The sequence below is a fragment of the Poeciliopsis prolifica genome, unplaced genomic scaffold, assembly GCF_027474105.1.
Source record: "Poeciliopsis prolifica strain line A6 unplaced genomic scaffold, Auburn_PproV2 SCAFFOLD005, whole genome shotgun sequence".
Lineage (NCBI taxonomy): Eukaryota > Metazoa > Chordata > Actinopteri > Cyprinodontiformes > Poeciliidae > Poeciliopsis > Poeciliopsis prolifica.
This window is the reverse complement of record NW_026562380.1, coordinates 15,015,449-15,041,662: the sequence shown is the minus strand read 5'-3', so window position 1 is coordinate 15,041,662 and position 26,214 is coordinate 15,015,449. Positions and strand designations below refer to the sequence as shown.

At 39.8% G+C, this 26,214-nt stretch overlaps 2 protein-coding genes across 2 annotated transcripts; both read left to right on the top strand.

Moving 5' to 3' along the window:
* Nucleotides 1-663: 663 nt before the first annotated feature.
* Nucleotides 664-17,089, top strand: ifngr1l (interferon gamma receptor 1-like). The gene is made up of 7 exons (XM_055029649.1): nt 664-877; nt 10,102-10,228; nt 10,496-10,677; nt 10,802-10,986; nt 11,877-12,039; nt 13,339-13,460; nt 13,542-17,089. The coding sequence occupies exons 1-7, from the start codon at nt 817-819 to the stop codon at nt 13,875-13,877; spliced, it is 1,176 nt and encodes a 391-aa protein (XP_054885624.1). The 5' UTR covers nt 664-816; the 3' UTR covers nt 13,878-17,089.
* Nucleotides 17,090-21,529: 4,440 nt separating this feature from the next.
* On the top strand, nt 21,530-26,166 carry il22ra2 (interleukin 22 receptor, alpha 2). Its single transcript, XM_055029771.1, has 6 exons — nt 21,530-21,664; nt 22,808-22,922; nt 23,904-24,088; nt 24,248-24,390; nt 25,427-25,583; nt 25,664-26,166. The coding sequence occupies exons 1-5, from the start codon at nt 21,601-21,603 to the stop codon at nt 25,571-25,573; spliced, it is 654 nt and encodes a 217-aa protein (XP_054885746.1). The 5' UTR covers nt 21,530-21,600; the 3' UTR covers nt 25,574-25,583; nt 25,664-26,166.
* The last annotated feature ends 48 nt before the right edge of the window (nt 26,167-26,214 follow it).

The following is a 26,214-nucleotide window of genomic DNA, read 5'->3' as shown; positions in this document are numbered from 1 at the left end:
GATTTCCCGTTCATGAAAATGAACTCATGGTGCGTTCGAGTGCTCTCGGATTAATCACTATTCGAATCAAAAAAAGAATTCACGCATGCCAAGCAGAAGGGGAGTGAAGTGGGTCACTCTGGGGGTGACCTCTTGATTACAGTGCACCGTCTTACAGTCATCTCTGTCTTTCTCTACTGTATTTTTAATTAAACTTTTCTTTAGCGTCTCATTGTTTGAAATCCCCCCCACCCCCCTCAGACTTTCTATGAGATAAAAAACAATGTTGAACTTTAAAGAATACCATTGACATAATGAATTCATAAAAGGAAAGTTAAAAAAAGTGCCACAAAAGCTAATTAAAGTCTTATGGGCTATATGTTTAAAACTAGAGCCACAGAAAAGCAAAAAAAAAAAAATAAAAAAAAAAATAAAATACAATATAAAAAAATAATATAAAATAAATAAAAAAAAAATATAATAAAATAAGAAAAATAACTTATGAATTCTATTTATATTCGTACGCTATGAAACTACATTGTTTTTTTTTCTTTTTTAATGACAAACTCTTGCCCAATTAAGCCAAACGTTCGCCTTTGCCCTCCTCCCAGAATATTTTTCGACATGTACAAGCTTTCCTAAACGCAACATTGTGGTTATCGCCTATTAGCTCCGCGGCTAGCTCCTCCCACAGTAACGCCGTGAGCGCTGCAGGCGGTTCCGTCCAGAAAGACCAGAACAGTCGTGTCTTTCCTGTCATTTTCAGATGCCCGGGGCTTCGTCTCCGTCTGGCGTGTCGTAAAAGGCTGAGGACCAGCCGGGCTCGGACAGAACAAGATGGCTTTCGCCAAATCCCTGCGGCTGTTGTTCATTTTCCCCTTTGTCTCAGCGGCGAAGGGTGAGTAGCTCCGTGTTCACACCTGCGTTTATAGCAGTGATTTTAAAAGCAATGCAACATTGAACGGGGACGTAGAGTTAAAAATAAACGAGGGAAGTAATTTGACTCGTAGTGTCGCTGTGAATTGGTCGCAGTGTGGAGGCTGAGTCGCAGGAAAACCTTGAATCCCAGATTAGCTGACAGCTAGCCTGCGCCACGACGAGGAGCTGGAATTTCCTGGGATCTTTGAAGGGAACTGGTCATATTACGTCACTCCGCTCCGATCAATAGAGCTTTATTTCCCACATCTCAGTGGGATTTAAATTCGCAGTTTCGCCCACCAGTTTGAAACGTAAAAGAAAACCATAAAAACGGGAATTAATTTGTTAACGATGAAATAAAGTCACGTGAATATTTGCTTTCATCAAAATCCACCAACTTGGCAAAATGAACTTTGGGGGGAAAAAATGGTTTTACTTCATTTCCTCTTTCTAGTTTTCGGTATTACCCAACATTTTACTGTTCATTCCGGTATCAGCTTACTGTTTCTACAGAATGTGATGCAACAGAATGTGATTAAACGACGCTCAGCAGCATGCATGTCTGTAAACACAGGGACTTTTTTCTCCTGCATGTTTTTGGTGTGAACTTTTCCTTTAAGGACGGCTGTAAATAATTCCCTGATCGAACATTTTGAACGCTTCCTGCAGCAATGCGGCCCTCAAACTAACCCAAACTGGTACATAAGCTTTGTTTCTTTTACTCATGTGGTTGAGACACTTGTGTCAGCAAAGCAGGATGATTAATTTTAAGAGCCTTTGGACCTCAAAGCCTAATGCAGCAGCAACCTATCAATTGTTCTGCAGTCAATTTTTTGCCAATTTGTTTGGCCATCAATTATTTGTTCATCAAGCCTCCCTTGCTTATGTCTGTCCTCTAATTTTACCACTTTATATTAACCCATCTGTTTGTCATCCATAATCTGTCCATTCATTCGCCTCTTCTGTTGATCATTTCCATTTTTTGCAGCAGGTTTAACGTCTTCTGGAACTGTCCGCCTTCATTATTTATCCTCTTAAATTAAGATGGATTGAGAAACGGAGGACACAGAAACCTCATTTCATGCACGCAACACACCAAAACATTTCCTAGCAGAATTAAATAAACGCTTCATCTGACTGGATGAAAATCCACGTCGATGGAACGTGTAGAAAAAATAATTTCCAAAACATAAAGACTGATTTTTACAGTGAAGCTGTACAAGAAAAGAAAGTACGCTCCAGAATCGGTGGTTTATGGTTTTCTACTTTATATCACCTGCAAAAAATAAATAAATAAACCAGGTCATTTGGAGGCTAAAATCTCAGGTTTAAAATGTCTGAGATCATTGACAGAGAAAAGAACATATCCAGTGAACACTGCAGAGTTTAATACAGTAAAGACACATTTATTTCATCAGAAAAACAGAATATCGCTGTTGCAGTAATTACTTAAAGCACAACAAGCTTTTAGGAATTACTTAAGGTCCGATATATCTGGACTGTAATGTATCACATAGTTGATCACATTTGCTGTGGAATCAACACTGAGCTACATTGCAATCAAGTTAAAAGGCCGTCTGTAGCCAGCTGACCTTTACAGACGGCTTCAAATCAATATAATTTGATCCAGAAAAACGGCTCAATCACTGATTTTTCTATGGGCAGCAATACAAAAGTATTACTATTTGTGAAAGGTTTGATGTAGACCAGTTCTGGGTAAACTGGACCCAGTTTTCTGGGTTCTAGATGTGTCCTACAACTCGACCTGGTTTTCTCAAAACCAATACAATTAAACTCAAAATTATTGAACTAAGAGGTTGGTTTCTGATGGCAAGTGAGATGGGTCTGTCTCAAAAGGTGTAAACGACACAAAGGCCGTTTTGAAATGCATTCCTAATTTTTACTTTTATTGAAAATTTGTCTGTTGGGAAAAAAAAAAACAGCAAAACTATACAATAGTCAGTGTAGGTAAAAGAAAAAAAAACATTTCTGGTATTACAACAGTCAGTTGCATCTTTCTGCACGTTTCCACTGGTTATTTTGATGAGCTGGTTCCTCCAGAACGGTAATATTACATACAAGCAGAAGCACCAGGTCAGCCAAATTAAAAGTTGACTTTGGGGTTCCTCAAAGCAATCGATTCAGCAGCCATTTAGATGTTCAGTCACGTCTTTAGCACGCAGCCAGTTTCTCTAAAGGCCTCATTGTTTGACTTGGATGTATTGAAGCAGAGATTGTGCCGTGTGAAGTTTGTAAGGCAGAATTATTGATCTTGAATAATAATTAAAAAAACCCACCAGAAGGACTCTCAGCTGGAGTACTTCATTTAACAGCAGCAGAGTTGCAGTAGAGAGGACATAGAGATAATTTCTGACCGAGTTGACCCTCATCTTGAGCAATGTCTCAATCAATGGTCTGCTGAATATCGTCACAATGTCGCGGTCGGCAGTGAATCACATTTTCTGCAGAATTATTACACTCTGCATGCAGTTTTGTTAACTCTACCAATGTTCATCTTACATGTATTATAATTTGAGTGGTTGAAATTTCTTTTAAAAGTTACCACGCAAAGGAAAAAGTAGTTGTTGTTTTTTTTAATTATTATTCGTCTTTATCTAACTCTTCATATTGGTCTCTAAGCTGTACTAAAGTTTGCCTTTTCCTCCGGGTGAATGCACTTTCAACACTGAGTCAGCATAGAAAATGGGATTTTTACTCGCGTGTTTCGTCCACTGTATTTGTTCTTTAATCCGTCAAACAGGAGGGAGAGGAAATGAGACTCTGAATTGAGTGACTTGTTGGCCTGCTCTTGGTGGAAGTGACTCTTTTTCTGTAAACAAGCGGTGCAAGTCTTTCTCACGGCGGAGTTCAGAGAACTGCCTTATTACGCTGTGGTAATAAAATAGCTAGAGGGACGATTTGATTTCCAACATCTGGCTCTTTGAACACATCACCTGAACAGACAGCTAAAGGTTTTATTTTACTTAATTTAACTTCTTTTGCAAGAGCGCTCTGGGAAGTACAGGCGGCAACGCAAAACACAACAAATGTGAAACGCTGAACTTGCAACAAACAGATGAAACATGAAAGGTGATGCAATGATGGATCCTTCTCTTGTGTGGGAAAGCAGATTTTTAAATTTTTTCTTTTTTATTTTTTTGGTATCGTAACAGAACATAAGCCAGGTCACCACTTAACCTATTCTTTAAAGTGAAAATGCAGTTCAGTCATCTTGCATCCAATTTTTTCTCTACTTGGATTCACATTTTAATTTGCCCAAATGTCGGCAAATTAGAGGAATATAGATGTAAACAATAATATTTTTGACCACGTTATATTAGGAAAATACCTCAAATGATAATCAAAAATGTGTTAGCAACTTTTTAGCTTTCTAGATCAGACTTTTTTTTCTTTGAGATTTTCTTTATGCTGCCTGCATAACTAAATGCACATTCCAAAGGTTCACAGATACCAGGGATGTAAATAAAATGCTTTGACAAGACTAGGCAGGACAAGAAACTCTCTGATTTAGTTTTTTTTTTCTTTTTCTCCACTACCTGCATTAAAAAAAGCATTCTTTTTACTTGCTGTTATTTGGCGCTTGTAACATTATCCGTTACAAGTGCGTGTTTTTTATTAGGCATTGTATGCTTGCTTAGCTTTGTTGAAATGATTCCACGGTTCACTCCCGTGTGCTGTTCAGAAGCCATGTCTGAATGCAGTTCTTCATTTGCCAGCTGACAATATGACAATGGGTCAAACTTTACATTCATAGTGATGACGACTGATGTCCAAACTTGTGAATTTCAAAATGGACTCACTTTAGAGATGACTGTGTGGATTGTTTACATTTTTCCTGGACATAATTGGATCATTAATCATCTAAATAACGTGTTTGTTGGACTGTGACAGCCATAGTGGACTGCAGTCTCTTAAAGCGACTTCAGTGAAGTAAATGAATATAAATGTAAATCGCACATCTGATGGGATATTGGATCTAAAAATGGAATTTTTGTTTTGACCGTTTTATTTGTACCCGATTATGACGCCACCACTCACTTCTTAGACACTGCAGAGTTGCAGTTGTATTTAATGGCTTTGTCATTTTATCTTAAAGTAAATCTTCAGTTTTTGTAGTTTAATCTTCTCTCCTTTAAGACTCAACAAAGGTAATACAGTAGGTGCACTTTTAGTTTCACATGTTTGGACATGGTTTATTTGCAGGTAAAGCAGGACGGATTTGCTGTAACATTGTGAAGAGTCGTGGTTGGTTGAATCTGAGTCAGCAGGAAGCGTGTCGGTATCAGGCGTGAACTTGGTCTTTGTTTCTGACTTTGAAGTCTTGACAGAACCACCTTTGGGTGTTTCTGTGGACCCCGGCTCTGTGGTGAAATGCTTTGGGTGTGAATCCTTTGGGTGATCCATCTGCGTCTATTACACAATTAATGGGGTGGATGCTATTCATATGAGATGTTTGAACCTGTTGTGAAAAGTGAGTCATACGCTCCCCTGCTAATACCTCGCTTGAAAATAAATGAGTCCCTACGCAGAAACGAAACCAATGCTCCCAGAGAGAGGGAAATTTCTTCAATTACCCATCATTGACGGCCTGTGGAGGTTTGTCCTGCGTCCTGAATAATACCTCTGGGACGGTTTTGATGGCGGCGGCAGAATCAGAACAAAAGCACCGAATGACAAACGGACCTGTTTGTGGTTCGACGGTTGACAAGAAGTGAAATTCAGGTTTGAACTCTAAGTGATGTGAAAGCAGAAAGTAAAACTGAAAATGCAGCAACTGAAATAATAGTTTGGTAATTAACATGTAATGCACCAATTAATGGCAAAAATTTTTGAATTATCCAGATATGGTTATAAAATGTCATGTTATAAAATGTGCCACCAGGCTTTACAATACCCAAGTCTGTGCTAATTGATAAAAAAAAAAAAAACAATTCTGCGCTCATTTGTAGGTTATTTATTAATATATTGCATATGATTGCTTGTTGTTTTATTTGTTTATATCCAGTCATTTTGAACTTACCACCTCTTAGGTGTATATATATATATATGTTTTGATGTGTGCTTGGTTTCATGATAGGGGATAATTTAACAATTCCTACAGCCATCAAGAGCTTTTTATTATTTTTTTTCCGTAGTCTTATCAGGCTTGGCAAAAAAAAAAGAAAAGGTGAATTGTCAAGTAAGATGCCAGAAAATTTGAAGTATGTAAGTTCAAATGCTACAAGTTGTCTTTTGCATTTCAGTTTGTCATATTTGTCGTCTACTATACATGTGTAAAAGGATGAGAACCAAAAGGAAAAAGTTCAAAGGGTTAGAGTTTTGTGTTGCAATCACGTTGGCCTTATCAGATTTTAACGGGATGCTGCAGGTTTGCAGACTTCCTGGGTGAACAAAGGCCTGAATTAAACTGTGACGACAAGAAAGCCAAAGATTATTAGAAAGTCACAGCAGTTGGTATGAAGATGCATTCAGGCGGAGATCCAGGCGTGTTCTGCACGTCTGTGTTAAAGTGAAGGGTGATGTGGAATATTCTGGTGAAGCTGACCCATTACTAGTGGCCCTGTTTTCTATCAAGTAAAGTAATGATTAAAGGACCACAAGGATTATTATGTGTGAATTTAAATCTGGCCAACTGGAAAATAAATGTATGAAATTCCTAAAACAGGCAGGCTGTTTGGTTTGAAGTGAAATGTTCTGGGTTTCTGAATGATCTTTCATGTTCATCGATGTTTGTCATTTGCAGGTTCATTGCAGAGCTTGCCTCTGAAAACATACCCATTTTTGTTCTTCCAGACAGATCCAACCTCTTTCTTTGAAAAGCCTCATTTCATCATGATGACGAACCCAAACCACATAAAAAAAAATCCAACTTTTTGTTTGTGGCGCGCTATCAGAAGGTATTCCCCCACTGAGTCTTGGAGGCTTTCTTTCCTTATTTCTGATATTTGTTCACAGTGAAATGGTCAAGTTTTCTTCTAATATTTGGGTCGCAACTGGCAAAGAAATTCTGGAGGAAATCACATGTGACCTAGTATCAAGCAGACAAAGGAAGGAAGTGTCTCACGGCTCAGTGAACATGCCAGAAGCAGAGTTATGACTGTGTTTCAAGCGCTTGTTTTATATGACTTCTTCTTACATTGCACCATTGATTGTGCGTGTCCAGATGCTGTGCAGCTTGCAAACATCCCTGATAATGATGACTTTTTTTTTTGTCATTTTGTTGCAAAGCACGGCTGAGAGCGCTTGTTTTGCATATCTCACATTTTTTCCTTTAGGAACTGATGCTATCTGATTTCTCTTCCTGCTTCAGTTTGGGTTAGACTTTTTTTTTTTCTTGTTGAAGCAGTGGTTCTCCACTGGTTTAGATCGAGTCCTGCATCAGAGAAGAATACAAGACACTGTCGAATAAGAAAAGATAGATTTGGTCAGTAGTGTTCCTTTGAATTTCATGTACTTCAGTTATGTTCTCAGGATGTATGAGGATGTAAATAAACTATTTTTGTCCAGTTTTTATCCTTCAGTGTAAAAAAACATAAAGTTTATGTTACAACTGGGTGGATGTTTTTAGTCCAAATAAACCAGCCTATTAAAAAAAAAAAACTGAAAACATTTCGTGAACCAAAACCGTAAATTGGTTCAAAGATGTAAGTTTATTTATAAAACTCTGCACTTTCTAGTGAGTTCTTGGCCTCCAAATTGTATTGTGATCAGCATTTATGATATTACAGTCGTGTAAATTTTGCTACTGTGTTGCACCGTATGCATGGTCACAGTTCAGAGAGACATGACGAACGTTCAGTGTTTAACCTGTTGAAATGAGGCTTTGGCATCACATGTTTAAATCCAAAAAAATCTAGCGTAGAGAAATGAAATGACAAGACTAACAAAGTTGGCATATTATCCTGGAACTAATATAATGGTTTAAAAACGTTGCCTTGTTTCATTTTGTCTAAGCAAAAAGGTTTTCATGTTCCCCTTTTTAAATTCAATATTTGGGATTTTTTCCCCCCACCTGAGTAAGGAAGGGAACATCAACTGTATTTTACAGTAAATTATGACGCCTGCAAGAAAACGAATGCAGCGTTTGCTGCTGAAACCTCTTGATTAAAAGGAGAAGAGTTCATCTGTGGTAGAAATATCTGGTGTTTTTGAATGATGTTTCCAGTACAGGTCTTTCAGTGTAGGTACTTGCCGTAACCAAATAGATGACAAGTCTGTACTTTACATAATAGCTTTAGAAAACAAAATGCATTTAATTTAGAACAGGGTGGCTCTTCTTTTTAAGACTATAGTTCCTCTTACTGTTTGAACATATCATGAATAGAGCATGACAAACGGATTTAGTTTTCAAAAGTTTTATCAAATTATTTGTTTAAAGGATGCTTCTGGGTTTTTTTTCTTTTGCTAAAGTTTATATATCTATATACAACCTGGCCAAAATGATTTGCTTGACGGTTGGACAGCCTACGAAACGCACAGAGAAAACCAAAAGAAAAAGTTGATGTACTTACAGAAAGTGACAGCAACGTTCGTTAGCAAAGGAATTTCTTGGCTAACAAGGCATTTAAGGTGAACATCACACACTTTAAATTGATGCTTAACTATCGGGTACTAGTTGAGTAAATGCTGCTTTTGGTTTCCTGTTTGTGGCTGCAGATAATGTTTCTAATATTAAACATCCAAAGCGTTAACTAACTCGGAGTGCTTTCCTCCAGACTTCAAGCAGCATAAATTCATATTGACAGTAGCATATCACGAGTGTGTGAGGGTGTGTGTGTGTCTGAGGGTGAATCTTGTGGTTGACAGCTTGAGCTGTGGTTGTCACTTTTTTTTTTTTTTTTTACCGTGTATGACTGAGTTCCCACTCAACCCCTCTAACGTCTGTACTGAACTTTTTTTTTTCTTGTTTGGTTTGGGTTTTTTTTTTCCCTGTGGTGGATCTTACTTATCTCATGCTTAAATCACAAGAGGAAATGAAACTGAAAGTTGTTGTTTTTTTTTTTTCGTCAGATGTTTAAGTGACTCATAAAAGCATGGGTGGAAAATCTGTAACTCGTGAGGGAAAATGGCCAAAGTCCAGCTGAATGATGAATACATTGCTACGCTTCTCTTTCCCTTCCTTATTAATTTTACTATTGTCACTAAAATAGTTCAACACGGCTTCCCTCTTCATAAATCACAGAAAATAAGAAGTGAAGGCTAGTAGAGTGTCAGTTTACTGAAGCTCGGTCGCCGTTTTGAATGGATGCAAGTCTTAAAGGACTTTGTCAGCCCGGTTATAAAGAATTGACTCTGCCTGCTGATTTTTATCATGATGGTGCTGATTAAAATGCAAACCTCAGCAAGGGAGTTACCACCAGCTGCCTGGCTGGAAGGAAGGCAGGCGGCGGTCTGCTTCTGCTTTGTTTGAGACGAAGTTTGTTTACTCTGACAATGTTGGGGGACGCTGCATGAAGGCTGCGGCTCTTATGGGTCACAGTGTCTCACGATATAATTATGTTCTAACAAAGTGTGATAAATCAAGAGCTCATGCTGGACGTCAGATGCCTCTAAAAAGTTCGAACGTCATAAAAAATTCAAAATTTTTGTACGAGTGAAACGGATATGAATTTATGTGTGAAATATTTCAAGTCTTTATCACTCTGTTGATGGTTATCTGTTATAGATGATGCTTAATCAATAATAGTTTCACTATTAAAAATACAATATTTATGACATTAACACTTTTGAATCTGTACACTTGATGTCTTGAAAATCTATGCATTGGTTTTCCAACACTGCCCTCTAGTGGTGAACTAAAATATGCTTAACGTATTAAACCTTCATCAAAACGTTTAGATTTCAGCAATTCAATTGAGAAGTTTAAACCTGGCCTAATTTTATTGATGTTTTAATTTCAGTTCATTTTGATAGTTGTAGGTTTCAGCTCAAGGCAAACCTTGAAAATACTTCAATCTTACATTGAGGAAAAGTGTCCGAACACTCCGATTATATTTCATTTTATACTGAGAAAGTGTTTTAGGTTCTTGTGTGCTGTAACGAATCTGCCGCACACATTCATCATCAACAGTTTAGCGCAGACGTTTTTGATATTAAAAGTTATGACTTTATCATTTTAAATGCGTTTGACCATCCAGCTGCTCCTCATGTCTCCAGGCTGATCTGTGTTTTGTGTTTCCACAGTGGCACCTCCGACCAACGTGACCCTAACCTGCCGTAACCTGCAGAACATTTTGTTCTGGGATTATGAGGGCGACGTTCCTGGGCTTAGATTCCACGTTTTGATCAACTCTGATTCAGAAAACCCAGGGTATATTTTATTTCTGTGTTTTTCTTCTGTTTTATCACAATATATTTGCATGGTATTTTTCCCCACAATATAATCAGTGCAAAAATTGCACTTGAAGCATTTTTCAACTGGATATCTCTCATTGAGTTAGAAACTGTATTTAAATACAATCTAGGTTGTTTTTTTTGTTTTCTTTTTCTAAAACACCCATTTCCCATTTAACTGTTCAGTCGTCTCTTCCAACCAAATAATTTTCTGATTTTTAAAAAAAAATTTTTGTCTCACCAGTTGTCCTAAAGAAATGTGGTTTAACGAATCTTCTCGACAAGCGGATCTTTCGTTTCTGTCAAGTCCGGACAACCTCTACTTTATCAGGGTAAAGGCTGTGCTGGGGGCTGATGAGTCCACATTCTCTCCAGAGGATGGAATCGAATTTTCCTATTTCTCCAGTGCTCTGAGTGGTGAGAAATGTAAGTATGTTCAGGAAGTAACAAAAACGTCAGCATTTCAGAGATGTTCTACTGAAAGGTCCAGGCTGTTGGGACCTTTCAGTGAGATTAAAGTGTGTGTGTAATGATCCTTGACATTTCTCAGGTCTTTTGGATATCCCGCCCGTTGACATCACTACCCTGAGGCATCACCACATACAGGTACAGTTCAAGCATCCCTGGTTGGTGTACAAGGACGGGCTCTCTGGATGCAAGAAACGGAAGAAGAAAAGTCACCAGGAAGAGGACGAACCACCAGAATTTAAGTACACCGTTGAGGTGGTTGGCCAGGTGAGACTGCTCCCTCCCAGTTCGGTCTTTTGCCTCTAGCTTTCATCTCTCTAATAAGTTTATGAACGACTCCCATCTGGGCTTAGACCTTTCCACGGTAAACGACTCTAATAAAAATCACAATCTCCTGTCGTTGTACTGGACTTGGATTCATCCTTTGACATAAAGGCTGAAGTCAGCCTTTATGTCAAAGGATGTGGTGGTCTTGACAGAGGACATCACATCATCTGGCAATGAGGATGTGATGTCCACATCTTCATTGACAGACTGTCTGTCAATGACATCATTGTGTTTCTCCCACACACCCCTTCACTGGTTCCATTCCTACTGTCCAACCATTCTCAGTATATCTTCCCAACATTGGGAAACAAACTATTCCCAACATTCTTCTATTTCTTCTGGTGTACCACTAGGCTCAGTACTTGGCTGCCTTCTATTTATCATTTTCCTCCTTCCCCTTGGTCATGAGAAAACACAATATAGACGTCCATTGTTATCCTGACAACAGTCAACTCTATATCTCATCTAACCATCCAGTATTCTACCACTCTCTTCCCTTTCTGATTGTCTCCAGGAAATCAAATCTTGGCTTTCCTCCTGCTTGTTGAAACTTAGTAGCAATAGAACTGACGTCTTCCTAATTGGTACCAATTCTACACTAGATAAATTACACAGGTTTCCCATTAACATTGATATCTACTTCATTTTCCCATTCCCTGTGGTGAAGTGTTGGGTTGTTTTCCTCTGCTACTGCAAAGATTGATGTTTGAATCTGCTTGTGCAGGAACAACTGTGCAGAACCGCTTAGAAACTATTTGCTTTAGTGTTCTGTTTTGCCTACGGCATCACTCAACCAGTTATTAAAACGATCCTGCTGTCTGTTCTTGAAGGATAAGTCCCACACCGTTTTCTGTGAGGAAGCTGTGTGTGAGACCAGACTGCAAGTGGACACGAAGCAGGACAAACACTGTGTGAAAATCAACGGAGAGCTCAAAATGATGTCTGTGGTGTCCCCAAAGGAATTCTGCATCCAGAAAGCCCCACCGCCTCTGAGTTGAGTAACGTTTCATTGATACAAGCTGTGATAGTCGAGACTTTTTTGTTATTATAAAGCAATGAATGATTTAAATAGATCAGCACAACTAACATAAAACTCAAAGGGACACTTTTAAAGCCTCCCTCCATCTCAAAAAAGCATATTCAACCCTGATTAGATTACCATTATGATGATATGATCTGCTGCAAATGTGTTTTATAGTCAGATACCAGCATCCTATTCCTCACGTGTAAAAGCCTCCAGTTCATTTTTATTCCAGGGGCTTTTTTGTGCTGCAGCCATCTAAAAAAACAAAAAGATCTTTGCCAAGATTTTAAGTCGGGCAGAAAGGACTTGTCCTGAAACCCAGCGTGGTGGGCTCTGACCTGTGTTTGGGATCCTGTCTCATCATCATCGCAATTTCTCTCAGGACTTCCTAATTCAGAGCTGAATCCATCTTTTCCTCCCCATGTTGCTGGTTTCCTGTGAAACTGCTGTCATGGTGTTTCCACCTCTACCTATTCTTCTCTGGGGAGACATATCTACTGATAATAAACTTTAAAAAGGGACAATGCACAACTCAAACATAAATGTCACCATTGGATCTGCTGTACCAGACTACAGCAAAAGCTCATTTGTATCTGTCGACCCCTTTTGGACCTGAAAGCTCCGGTTTTGTTCCATCGTGTTAAGATTCTCAGAGCAGCCTTTGATCGCTTCCTCTTTCCACCACCAGATGGCGCAGTTTCTGTTTCTAAAACTTGCTGACAGAACGCTCCTTTGTCTCCGTCTCCTCTCGTTTATGGTGATGTTCTACCTCAAACACATCTGATGGACAAACTTACGCTTTTGTCAAACATTATATTTAAGGGGTGAATCATTTTGAGCCAAAGGATTTCATTGTAAGCAGTATTTGGTGTTTTAATATGGATCAAATTGTGATGATCAGTTTTGCTGTTCCTTTCTGAGCAACTTTGACTGAAAGCAAATTGTAGTTGATTCTGTAAGAAAAAAACTTAAGTATCAAAAATGAGAAGCAAAGAATCTTAACAATTTAAAAGATCTTTGAATGGATAAAGACTGACACTGAAAGAAAAGCTTCCTCTTCACCAATTATACTTTTCTCAGTGTTAGTTGGTCGCACAAAATTACAAAAAATATTCTGACGTGATGACGACAAAAAAAGGTTCAGGTGGTCCAAAGATTTTTTTTTAATCTTTCTTGTCCAAGTCATCAAGAAACTCTTATGATGGCACTTAGACTTCCAGCTGCTGCCGGCTATAACTTTGCGTTTCTTCTTCTTCTGCTTTGTTTAGATCACACCGGCCTCGTTGTCGGCATCGTCGTCACCGTCATCGCAGCGGTGGCTTCAGTTGCCGCCATGGTTTTCTGGAAAAAGACGACACCCGCCAAGGACAGGCCTTTACTACCTTTTTCGGTACGTTCAGACAGATGAAGCTCATCTGAATGGATGAATTTGTGTTTCAGCGCTGAACTTGTTTCGTCTCGTCTGTTTTAGATAATCCCAAAAACAAAGCAACACTTCCAACCCATTCCTGATGATCCCAGTCCTGTGACAGTGAGCCCTTTGCCGAAGAGTCCCAAACACCCGCCTGAGGAACCCGTCATCAGTCAAAAGAGTGAAGAAGCCGATGACCTACGCATCAAGTTGTCACCTAACAGCCAGGCTCCTTCTGAAGAGCTGGAGGAAGAGAACACGTCTGAAGACCCGTACATGAGCGGGCAAAAACTGGACAGTGACCCTGAAGAGCCAGAAGGGATGAGCCCCTCTCCTTACGAGCGCCGCGAGGTGGTGCTGGCTCCCGGGGACCAAGCCGAGGGATACCGTGGCTGATTAATCGGTTCGATCTAAAAGAAAAGATTAACAATACAATTAGGGGGGGGCAAAAACTCTGTTACATTCATTCCTTTTCCTCCTCTTTACTGATTGTGAAAAAAGGTGAAAATACAGAGAGGCCTACAGACTGGAAAACCTAACTTTGCGCTTTTATACAGAGCCATAATCACAGCTCATCCACTATTAGTTGATAATCATTGTCACAGTGACACCTGCTGGCTGGACACTAGCATTACCACATCTAATTAGCTACAGAGCGCACCAGAAAAAAATATTTCTTTCAATTGCACTTTTTGTATATGTATTTTTTACTACTAGTGTTAGAGTAGCAAGTTACAGCAAGATAGATTTCAAATCACCTTTTAGCTTTAGTTGTGTTGACTGCAGGTGATCTGAATCAGGTTTTCAGCACTTTCCATCACCAGAAACCTGTGAACTGAGATGTAGATTTTTTTAAGGGGTGTATTTTGTTTCATATATGTATAATAATTGGTGAGAGTAATAATAAGTAGTACTGTCTTTGTGCCTTTATAATCAATGCCTCACTGAGGTGAAAGTAAAGATTCTTATTTTTTTTTATCATTGTTTTCTCCATAGAGTTTTTGCGGCGCTAGTGGTTCGTATTTTTGACAGCCGGCAGACAGGAAAGAGGGCAAGGAGAGGGGGGAAGACACGCGGCAAGGGTTGCTGGGACTGGGAGTCGAACCCGCGACGTCCTCACCGAGGACCGAGGCCTCCAAACGTGGGGCGCTCTAACCCCCTGCGCCACCACAGCACGCCCCAAAGTAAAGATGATTTAAATTTTGGAGAATCGTGACAGTCGATGTCTTTAAGGGACGCAGTCAGTCCATCTTTGTCAAAGTGGAAAGTTTAAAACTTTGAGTGCCTGTTTTCTAGGCTATCCTACTGACTCAGCTCTTTATTCCCTCATTAGCTCCTAAACAGAGGCTATTTCTTGGCGTGATGTTTTTACCAACCTATCAGCAATCTCTCTAGCTTGTGCTAGAGATCAAGGAAGGAGAAGCAATCATAGCAATCTGGAAATATTGGTATAATATAAAAACAAAGATCATCTTTAGGTAAAAATGATAGGCAGGAAATGATGGATCGGATTCTGGGATTGGGATGTTCGTCTGTCGGTCTAGTTGCGCGAACTAAGGCTGCATGATGCCGGTGAAATGCGCGATTGTGACTTTGTTGCAGAATATTCTTCCATTTTTATTTTCTGCTTTTTGGTTTCCAAGTTTCCCCACTTCTGCCAGTGAGCTTCAGTGCCTCAGACACTAAAGATATGGATCAGCTGAGAGCTTCAGGAACCGGAAATGGATTAAATCAGAACTATTGCTTCCAGCCTGTCCTTAGATTATTCAGCTGTAAACCGATATGCTGACAAATATGGTTGTGCCAACGTTGGCGTTAATCTCCCAGCATGCAGCTGAACAGGCATGTAGTTCTTAAAGATGCATTTTACTCACAGGATTTTAGTGATAAGTTAGCTGTTTTTTTTTTTGTAAACGTGCGTTAAAGAATCTCTAGAACTCTAAATTTTCAACTCTTAAAAAAACCCAAAAACTGTAATAATTCTGTGTTTTTATGATACTAACAAAGTACCAAAGTTGGAGCACCTTGTTCTTTCATATCTAAAATTTAAACGACCTTCATCCTTCTGTGTTGAAGGGCGAACGTCAGAAACGTCTGACGCAGGCGCATGCAGCCGCAAGATTTAAATATCTAGTGATGGTGCTGGACCTGCCCTTCCTTTCCTCAGACCTCGTTTTTATTTTCACTCCTCCGATGTTTCAGCTTCAGCACGCTAACGATAGCTGAGTTTTGTTTTCAAGGCTCATTTGTTTTCATGCTGCTGAAGAGTTGTATTATGACTTCCTAAGATTATATTTTGCTTTGGTTGTTATTTTTGATTCCGTCACTTAAAGAGAATGTGCTGCTTTTTAAATATATAAATATTTCTCAACCTCTGACTCTATAAGACGTACCTGCTTGGGTTTTCTTTCTCCTGGCAGAAATGATCAAACATCTCGTCCACTGTGAATATGTAGTCAGTCGTTTTCATTTCAAAAGATTTCCAGTTTTCTTCACCTTCTGAAGTGGATTTGAAGTGCGTCTCACTGAGCTGCAAGAGGCTGCTGTGAAACTGCCACAACTCGACATACATTACCGTAAATACTTAAAACGTGAGCAGGTAGAAACAGAATCCATTAATCGGTTGATGACGTCTGTGACTTTAATGTTTGCGAGGCATCGTCGTTGCAGTTGAACCTTTCTGTATTGCGTTTCTGTGCCTTCTGTGTTTTAGGCGATGACAGGAAAACACTCAAATACCAGAGTGTATGAAAGCTCTGAAAATCCAGAAAAGACTTGAACTACAGGACTCACCTGAACCTCAACAGATCCAGATTCGATGGGCAACACGTAAAGGTTTCTTTGGCTACTTTGTGTCTTCTGAAGCCCAAATGAGAAACTTTTATTACAGAATCACAGAAAGCTTTCTCTAAATGACTGTTAAACCAGCCAGAGTGCTGCTTCGGAGTTGCATGCTAGCCGAGCGGCAGGGCCTTGGACTGCTCCCCTCCACATTGTGGTTGCATGAAACGCTTCACAACATGATCAGAAACAAGTCTGGACTTCTGCGTGTCGCTCACAACTTCCAACCTGCCGTTTGTTAATCACCGTCTCTGGTTTCACTCACATTTCAAAGGTTCACGTATACAAAAACACATGTTGTTTTTTTTCTGTAAACGGTTAAGTTTTGCAGAATCTCATGGATTCAATTGTCTTTTGTCTCATGTCTGAGTTTTTCACTTTCATGAAGGGAAGTTGGCATTTCGGTAAAGTGAGCCTCCAGATTACGGCGCTGGGACACAGAACACGTCAGGTCCTGTGTTACAGGAAGAACCGCGGCTCCCATTACAGGTCGTGACATTTGAATGCTCTTTGCACTTCGTTCCTCTTACGCTGCGTGACGGGGAAGACGTTTTGTCTGCTTTTGGATTTGTTTCCTTCCCTTTTTTTTGTTTTTTTTTTTCATTGTCTGACCGTTGACGTGACCATATTAGTGCTTCCTGTGCCAGAACCCATTACGTGCATTATCTTTTTAATTTGCAGGCATCTGGTGAGAGTTTCTTGTAATCTGCGTTGTCATTGAACCACCATTACAGATTTTCACAAATAAACCGTCTACAAATCTTTTATGTCCAGAACTAGTAATTGAATTTATTTACTCTTTTGTTTCTACTGAAATCAGCACTTTGACAAACCATAATCATATAAAGTTTAAACTGTGTTTGTATTTACTGTTGACATGGTTGCAAGTGGTTTGGGGTTTTGTCACTTTCCACATCGAGACGTTAAACGTTTGTTTTCTATTTCATCAATTTGAATGGAGCGCGTCTGTGAACAAACGGTAAAATGGATCTAAGTCTACTTTGATTAGGACATTCTTGTAAGTAATTGGGCTTTGATCTAAAATTCAAACAAGCTTTTTAAAAATTATTTTGTTATACCTCAGTAAAGTTATAGAACTCATTCAGAGCTGTGTATGTTATGCAACCCTTCAAAAAAGGGAAAACGTATGATCTGAAGAAGCACCATTTTATGGATACATTTTTCTGTGTGTTTTTATTGTTTTGCTTGGAAAAAAAAAGTGCAACCCAATCAGAAAAATTAGATTAAAGGAATACAGGACTAACACTTTAGGTGTGAATCAGGACTTTAATTAGTGTATTTCATGAAAAGACTGAATATCTGCATTTAAATATCCTTTTTTTTTTCCAAAACAGTTTGTTTTCCATCACTTTTAGCTAAAGTTACTAGTAGCCGTTGAGGTGAAGGTCCAAACTGACTCCTGATCTGAACCAGTCCGTTTTCCTTCCTGTGCCGTTCCGGTCCGGTCTAATCTCGACCGGAACGTCATAGAGCATCGCTCTGGTTTTTACCAACAGTGAGCTTTACGGCTTTATTATCCTGCTTACTAGGAAGGACGTAATGTAGATGTAACTTCTCAATGAATTTATGGTCAAACCCTTTATAATACCTCAATAAACAGTGAAGTAACATTTTGCCTGAGTTGCTATAAAGTTAGAGCAAACACTCTAAAAATAAAACCAACTACTGCAGAGCAGCTAATACTTCAGTACCACTGTGCTGCTAAACACTGTCAATCATATATTTATTTCTCAGAACCAACTGAGGGGATTTGAAACAGAAACTTTGAATATGGGGGAAAGTTTTCTTCACCTATGAAAATCAACTGTCTATAAACAATATGCCATGTTTTCTCATATTAAACATTACAGGTTTCTAGAGTGAAGAGTTGACTGCAGATGCATGCCTTATTTTAAATTTTGTGTTAACCATTTGTACATTAAAATGCACTGAGATGTGTGATTGTGACACAACAGATCAGGAGAAAAGTGAATTGCAAAGCTGTAGTGTTTAAGACATTAAAGCTGTAGTATATATAAAATGTATTTATTTTTCTTTACCTGTTTGGTAAAACTGTCATGATCATGTGGCGGTATAAGTCAGATAATCTGCAAAAAGATCGATCTCTTCCTCCTCCTCCTTCCTGAGCTGCTATTACCGAAACGCACCGCTCCCCACTGAAATCAACCAATCAAAGCTGAGGAACGACTTACTGTTCCAGAAAAAAACTGTTTATCTGTCATCAATGGCGGCCATGCTAACTAGCCTAGCATTCATAAAAGGTTCTGTGAGCCACAGCTACAAGGCAGGACGGATGAACTTGGGGAGGATGAACAGCGCCACACAAGATTGATTGACAGCGCTAAGACCCGCCTCCTGGCTCTGATTGGTTGTTTCTAGTTAGCTGGACGAAGGAAAGGAGTCATTTTCTTCACGATTGTCTCATCCAGTCACAAGACGGAACCAAGTTTAACAAATAAGTAAAAGAATTACTTATATATATATATATATATATATATATATATATATATATATATATATATATATATATATATATATATATATATATATAAACAAACACTGCCTGGCCAAAATAAAAGTTGCCACCTGGATGTAACTAAGCAAATAGGTACAAGCCTCCTATTGGATAATTACTGCATAGGCGATTATCTTTCAGCTGGCAACAAGTCATTTAACCCCAGCTGATGCAATGAGTAACTCCTCATTTCTTTAACAACCATGGCAAAAGACACATCCTGTGGTCGTGGAAAAGACGTTAGTCTGTTCAAGAAGGGTCAAATCATTGGCATGCATCAAGCAGAGAAAACATCTAAGAGATTACAGAAACCACTAGAATTGGGTTCAGAACTGTCCAACGCATCATAAAAAACTGGAAGGATGGTGGGGAACCATCGTCTTCCAGGAAGAAATGTGGTCGGAAACAAATCCTGAATGATCGTGATCGGCGATTACTTACACGTTTGATCAAATCAAATCGAAGAAAAACAACTCAGGAGTATGTTTAATTGTGAACGCAAAAGCATTTCCACACGCACAATGCGAAGGGAACTCAAGGGGTTGGGACTGAACAGCTGTGTAGCTGTAAGAAAACCTCTAATCAGTAATAAGGCTAACCAGAAAAAAAGGCTTCAGTTTGCTAGGGAGCATAAAGATTGGACTCTGGAGGAATGGAAGAGGGTGATGTGGTCTGATGAGTCCAGATTCACCCTGTTCCAGAGTGATGGGTAAGAAGATCAGGGTAAGAAGAGAGGCAGGTGAAGTGATGCACCCATCATGCCTAGTTCCTACTGTACAGTGCTATGATCTGGGGTTGCTGCAGTTGGTCAGGTCTAGGTTCAGCAACATTGTGGGCTCAAAGAATGAGGTCAGCTGCTACCTGAACATACTGAATGAACAGGTCATTCCATCAATGAATTTTTTTCTTCCCAAATGGAACAGACATATTCCAAGATGACGATGCCAGGATTCATCGGGCTGAAATTGTGAAAGAGTGGTTCAGGGAGCATGAGACATCTTTTTCACACATGGATTGGGCACCACAGAGTCCAGACCTCAACCCCATTGAGAATCTTTGGGATGTGCTGGAGAAGGCTTTGCGCAGTAGTCAGACTCTCCCAACATCGACAGAAGATCTTGGTGAAAAATTATGGAAATAAATCTTGCGACACTGCAGAAGCTTATTGAAACAATGCCACAGCGAATGCGGGCTGTGATCAAAGCTAACAAAATATTAGAGAGTGTGACCATTTTTGGGTGGCAACTTTTATTTTGGCCAGGCAGTGTATATATAATTGTGTACTGACATGAGTGTCCTAATAAGGACTAGTACAAGCAAAACCATGAATAGGATACAATATTCCTCAGAACAGTTCAACAGCAATATAATTTTATAAGCTGCTATTAATAGTTTGCCAGCGTAAAATGCTCAAATGGGACGGAAACAAAGGAAACAGGAAGTTCAAGACAGGCTGCCACTCTTCTCCGTTTTGTTCCAGCTGCCAAGAACAAACTGACTATGCAACTCGTTTCTCGTAAGCCGAGAGGGTTTCCCAGTTGACCGACTGAACCACGTGCGCCTCTAATGCAGCACCTGTAACGGATCGAGTCCAAGATCAGTTACAGGACAAACTGGACCAGAACAAACCGGAGTCTGATTCCAGAGGTACAAAACTCGAGTTTCACCAAAAACCAGCTTGAATTTATACGAGAAGAGGGAAACAAACAAACTGCGTTATATTACACCTCTATGAGGGCTTAATATGAACCATGTCAACATGTTTATTTGAGTTTGGGGGCAATGATATCAAGCAATTATTTGTTAGTGATTAAAATTAGATTTAAGTAAGTAAATAAATAAATGGAATACAGCTTCTTGTCTTCACTTGGGTCTAATTTCAATCTGGTTATTTTTTTATGTTTTCCCTGCTATATCATCGCATGTATATTTATTTAAATGGCTAAATAAATGTACAAACGTCGAGACTGCTTCCATTTTTGCTCAAAGCCGCATGTCCACATGTTAGAAAACTGAGGCCGAAGGTTTTGAAACATCCAGAAGTGGAATCATTGACAAACTTTACGGATTTCTTTTTCATATGTTCCTAAATTATGTTGAAGTTGAGCAATACATTTTTTTCCGAAGAGTCTCAAAGGCTTTCACTGAGAGATTTGTGAAGATTAATCAGTTTTCATTGTCACGTTCCTCAGGCCACGCAGAGCATCAGAAAGAGCAGGAGCTTCTTAAAGAGACAGAGGCCCGATTTCAACGTGCAAAGTCAAAATTTGTTTCAGCCCTATTTGAAAAGTACAGCATTTTATCTTGACTGAGATAAAATTGCACTATGTGGCTGAAAATACATTTACCAAAAAAAATGACAAGAAAATAAATTCAGTCAGGCTTGGATAAGAGAGATTCTTTATAGGAATTACTCGTTTACGATATTAAAATATGATTTGTGAACTTCTGGAATTAAAAATAGGAAAAAAACCATGATAGATGATCCATGACTTATTTCTCTGATGAGGAGAAATTGTTTTTTCAAACAATTTGAAAAAAAGAGAGAGAGAGAGAGAGAGAGGGGAGGTGGGGGAGTGTAAAGCTGTTGTAAGCAACTCTTATTTGTCGCAAACGCCGTAAACGGGGCAGGACAGTGTGGCATTTAGAAGGGGGAAGTGGAGCGGTGATAAAAGGGACGGGGCTTTTCAGCAGCGCCTTCATGGATCGTCGTGTTTGTCTTTCACGGAGCGCATCGGCAACATGAACCACCTGCTGCAGGGAGCCGTCCTGCTGGCCACGCTGGCCCCGCGCGCCGCAGCTCAAGGTAACCTGCGCTCTCATCATCCTCATCCTCCTCCTCTATTTAATCTCATTTTATCACACAGCGTCAGCCACTTTGGAAAGACGCCAAAGTTGAGGCATCCTGACAGGTTAATATTTTCCTTCACCGTCTGGTTTTGTTACAGATGTGGAACACGTCGTAGTAAATTTCTTTTACTGCATCTACTGTTTTTCTTTTATTGTTTTTTTTTTTTTTGCTTGATCTTGAGAGACGGAGAAGGTCAGCGATGGTCAACAGGCAGTCAAACCTGTTTGGCTGTGACTGTCATAAACAATGACTTTGCTTTTTAAAGGGGTCACATGGGATTCGCTGCAAATAAAACCAAATTCTTTTTTGTTTTGTTTTGTTTTTGCTTTTCTGCTGCAGTCGCGCCTTTAGATTTACGGATTTGTCACTGATGCGATCCGAGGTTTTCCTACAAAACATCAATTCTGGCTTTGTGATTTGTGAGTTAATGGCTTGTTTTGGTCATTACCAGACATCAAAAATCATCCTGAGGAGGGCAAAAGAAAAAAAGAGTTAAAAAGACTGAGAGAAACTTGAGATTGTTCTTCACAGTGAAGCCTGATGACAGAAATGTGTTTTATGTTACCAGCTGTGTTTGTTTGTTTTGGGTGATTTTCCTCCTGACCTTTCCTGAGGTTCAGGAAAAAAACCAAAACCAGCAGGTTTTTTTTTTTCTATTTAAAACCCAAAGTCAACACTTTGAGCTGGTCAAGAAAGCTTTTCATCCAGCTTTGTCTCACTTCACAAAAAGTGTCCAATTCAACAATGGTGTAATAAAAGGTTTAATTAAAGATGTTTAGAAATGAGCTGAGAAGTGAAAGAATAAAATATGATCAAACTGGAGTTGAAGAGGATTCAATTTCAGTTTCATGTTTCCCCTTATCCTCCTCTTTGTTTTCCATCAGTACTTCATCATCATAGCTGCCACGTTTAGCGACAGGTGGGATTTTGTGGAATAGTTATTTGTAGTCAACATCCTACCTGTTTTTCTCACTCACAATAAGAAATCAAACCAGTCGATGCGTCTGCAGTTTGACGTGCTGTTCAGGTGGTAAACTCCTCCGAACATCTTTCATGAACTCGTCTCCCTCATCTGAAATGTGACTTCCTGTGTTGCAGAGATGCTGGCTCCACCTGGACAGGTGAGGTTCGAGTCCACAGACTACAAGAACGTCCTGCACTGGGCCGCGCCCACCAACAGCTCCTGCCTGCAGTACCACGTCCAGTACAAGATGTGAGAGCTCACACACACACACACACACACACACACACACACACACACACACACACACACACACACACACACACACACACACACACACACACACACACACACACACACACACACACACACAGCCTTTTGAGCTGCTCAGCTAGGGGGAAAAAAAGGGAAGATTTTTTTTGGTGGGATTTTTCTCTCATTTTATTTCTTAAGTTTTCTCACCAACAGTAAAATATGAAAAAAATGACTTCTTCTCTCTATGAACACACATGTGTTTTTGGACCAGTATCAAAATTTAAATTTTTAGGAACAAAGGTGCATAAAAACCCACCAGCAGAGGGAGCTCCTTCTCCTACACTGTAACTGACCTCTGACCTTTAAATGTGTGTGTTGTTGGCCTAACCTCTTCCACTTAAAAATTGCTTTCAAGCGTAAAAATGAACGCGCTAAAATACGTTTCCTCATATTTTATTAGTTTTAACTGTCAGGCTGGCAAATCAAAATTCAATTTTATGGTATAACTAAATGCACCAATGTTTGTTTTTTGCACAAATACATACAGAAATATTTTTTTTGTTCTTCTCGCATTAACAGATTTACGTTGTAAAATGTAGAAAAATTGGGTATTGATCTGCTGCAAGATAAATGAATAGTTGTATTTTGGCGGGATTTTGTGGAATAGTTATTTGCAGTCAGCGTCCTACCTATGCTAGGCATTTGTTCAGAACGACCCGTTGGAAGAACTCAAGCAGACTGGAACCAGTTAAAACCCAGATTGCATCTGCAACAACTCAAACGTCAGAACTTCAGGTTGAGCGTTTTAGATTCGCCTCAGCAACCTTGAATCGGATCGTCAGGCGTTAGCATCCATTCATCCGCTTTCCGTTTTCACAACCCACTTAAAACTAACGGGTCTCGAGTAAAGCCGAGCGCGGCGGCAAAGCCGACTCCGGCTTTTGGTGTCTGACGGAAATCTCCGCTGGCCTCTCGCAGTTACGGCGAGCTGGACTGGCTGAACGCCAGCAACTGTCAGGGCATCCAGAAGCACCACTGCGACCTCAGCGGCGCCACCTCCGACGTCAGAGAGTGGTACTACGCCCGGGTGCGAGGGTCGTGTGTGGCCACCAGCAGCAAATCGGCCTGGGCCTTGTCCCGCAGATTCAGCCCCCGCTGGGACAGTAAGCTCTTTAACATCATCTCCTTAATTATTTTGGAAAAAGATGGTGACTGAAAAATTTATTTTTTTTCTCTCTTTTTTTTTTTTTGTTGTCTCTTGAGATTTTGAAGTTAAAATCCAAGTGATTGCGATGACCGCTGACCGTTTTGTGTCTCTGCAGCCAAAATCAGCCCCCCCACGGTGAGGCTGAACTCGTCCAAGCAGGGCGTCGTGGTCCAAGTGAAAGCCTCCAGAGTGTTGATGCGCAAGGTGCACAACGGAGTGGACAACAACATCTACGTCGTCCACCCCTCCGGAAAGGAGGTAGGATTATCACCCATAATCCCTGCTCTTCAGTTTTACCCCAAAATCTGTCAGATTGTTATCAAAGTCTTTTGCACAGCCCTGCAAAACGACTCATATCGCTTCATTTATTAAGATGATTCCACACAATTCTGACTCAGGGGTTGCGCCGCACTTTTCAGATTTTCCATTTGCCAAAAGAAACCTGGAAATGTAGGCATGGGTTTCATGGAAAAGTCCAAGAGTCGATATTTGACCCAAATTGATAAAAAAAAAAGAAAAAGAAAAAAAAGAATAAAGCCTCCAAATGAAGAGAAAAAACAGAAATACATTTAATTATGTTTGATTTCTAACTACTCACTGCAAAAGCACAAAATCCTAGCAAGTATATTTTTTGTCTAGTTTCTAATGCAAATATCTTAGCACACTTGAAATATGACAAAACTAACTTACAGGTTACTTTGCAGCAAGTTACAGGAGCTTCCTTTACGTCAATAATTTCTTCATATTGATGAGGAAAAAGTACTTGCTCCATTCCTGGATTATTTCATTTATGAAATAGAATTTTATTTTATTTTTTTAACTATAAATGTAAATGGAACAAGACATTTTTTCCATATTGGAAATGGAGAAAATGTCTTGTTCCACTTACTGACTTAAAACAAGCTCATATATCCTGCTGGAAAGTTACTTGTAAGTTAGTTTTGTCTTATTTCAAGCATAACAAGATATTTGCATTAGGAACTAGACCAAAAATGACTTGGTAAGATCATCTGTGTTGCAGTTTTTGTGAAGCCATAAAAACCTGCTACGTGACAAAACGGTCACTGTCACAGATCCTGGGGCAAAAACATCAGATCAGATTCAAACGATGGACAAATTTAGGGCGACACGTGTCTAGCTATGAAGGCAAAGAGGAAACAGAAAAGGTTGAGGCAGAAGAGGAAGTGTAGATGTGTAAAAAAGAACAACAATAACAAAAAAAGAACCGACTGACCCATTGCCCCAGTTTTCTCCCTCCATGATGGCGGCGCCTCTCTTTCCTCTCCTCCTGCAGGACGTCTACGCGGTGGCGAGCGGCTCCAGGCTGACTCTGACAGAACTGAAGCCCAGGACGCACTACTGCGTCCAAGCACAGACAGTCATCCCCCGGCACATGAAGAGCAGCGACCGCAGCGCTGCCAAGTGCATCACCATGGACTGATCGCGCACAGGTCCGCTTCTGCACCAAAGAGCTGCTGTGAGAACGCGCCTGAAGAGTCTGACGGCTTTCCTTCTTCTTCTTCTTCTGCAGACGCCGGTTGACTCGAGTCGTCTCGTCCTCACCCCTACCTCCACGGCTGCAGTCACGGGTGTCTGAACTCGGAGAACTGGCGCGATTAATCGAATCGCTCGAGGAGCATTTCTTCATTTTAAAGTCTGTTGCTAAACTTGAACATTTCTAAATTGACATTTTTGGAGCGTTTTCTGCTGAGGATCACTGTGAAAGTCATTTCTTTGTGACGTTATTGTTCAAAGTTTGGTTATTTAATTTAGTTTTTTTTTTTGGAAGCTGAAGCATTTTATCCACTGAAATATTTATGCACAAGTTTAACATATTTTTGAGGAAGCAACCTCTAGCATTTTGTTTGTGTCTCAAACAAATGAGAACCAATGAATGTTCCTGGACGTTTTGAAAATAAAAACTACCAGAGCTTCTGTTTGAGTTTAAAAACTGGTGACATTTTATACCTCATGTTTGTCCTGCATGCATCAACTCACTAATAAAAGGATCCATTTCCTCTTTTTAAAAGTTAATTTGTTTGTGTGTTCAGTTGTTGTGCTCCTGAAAGGTCAAAATCGTCT

Coding starts and splice junctions, on each gene's coding strand:
- ifngr1l (XM_055029649.1), top strand. CDS start 817: ATGGCTTTCGCCAAATCCCTGCGGCTGTTGTTCATTTTCCCCTTTGTC. Junction 12,040..13,338: donor GAAAGCCCCACCGCCTCTGA/GTTGAGTAACGT, acceptor TGCTTTGTTTAG/ATCACACCGGCCTCGTTGTC. Junction 13,461..13,541: donor GGCCTTTACTACCTTTTTCG/GTACGTTCAGAC, acceptor CGTCTGTTTTAG/ATAATCCCAAAAACAAAGCA.
- il22ra2 (XM_055029771.1), top strand. CDS start 21,601: ATGAACCACCTGCTGCAGGGAGCCGTCCTGCTGGCCACGCTGGCCCCG. Junction 22,923..23,903: donor TACCACGTCCAGTACAAGAT/GTGAGAGCTCAC, acceptor GGCCTCTCGCAG/TTACGGCGAGCTGGACTGGC. Junction 24,391..25,426: donor TCCACCCCTCCGGAAAGGAG/GTAGGATTATCA, acceptor CTCCTCCTGCAG/GACGTCTACGCGGTGGCGAG.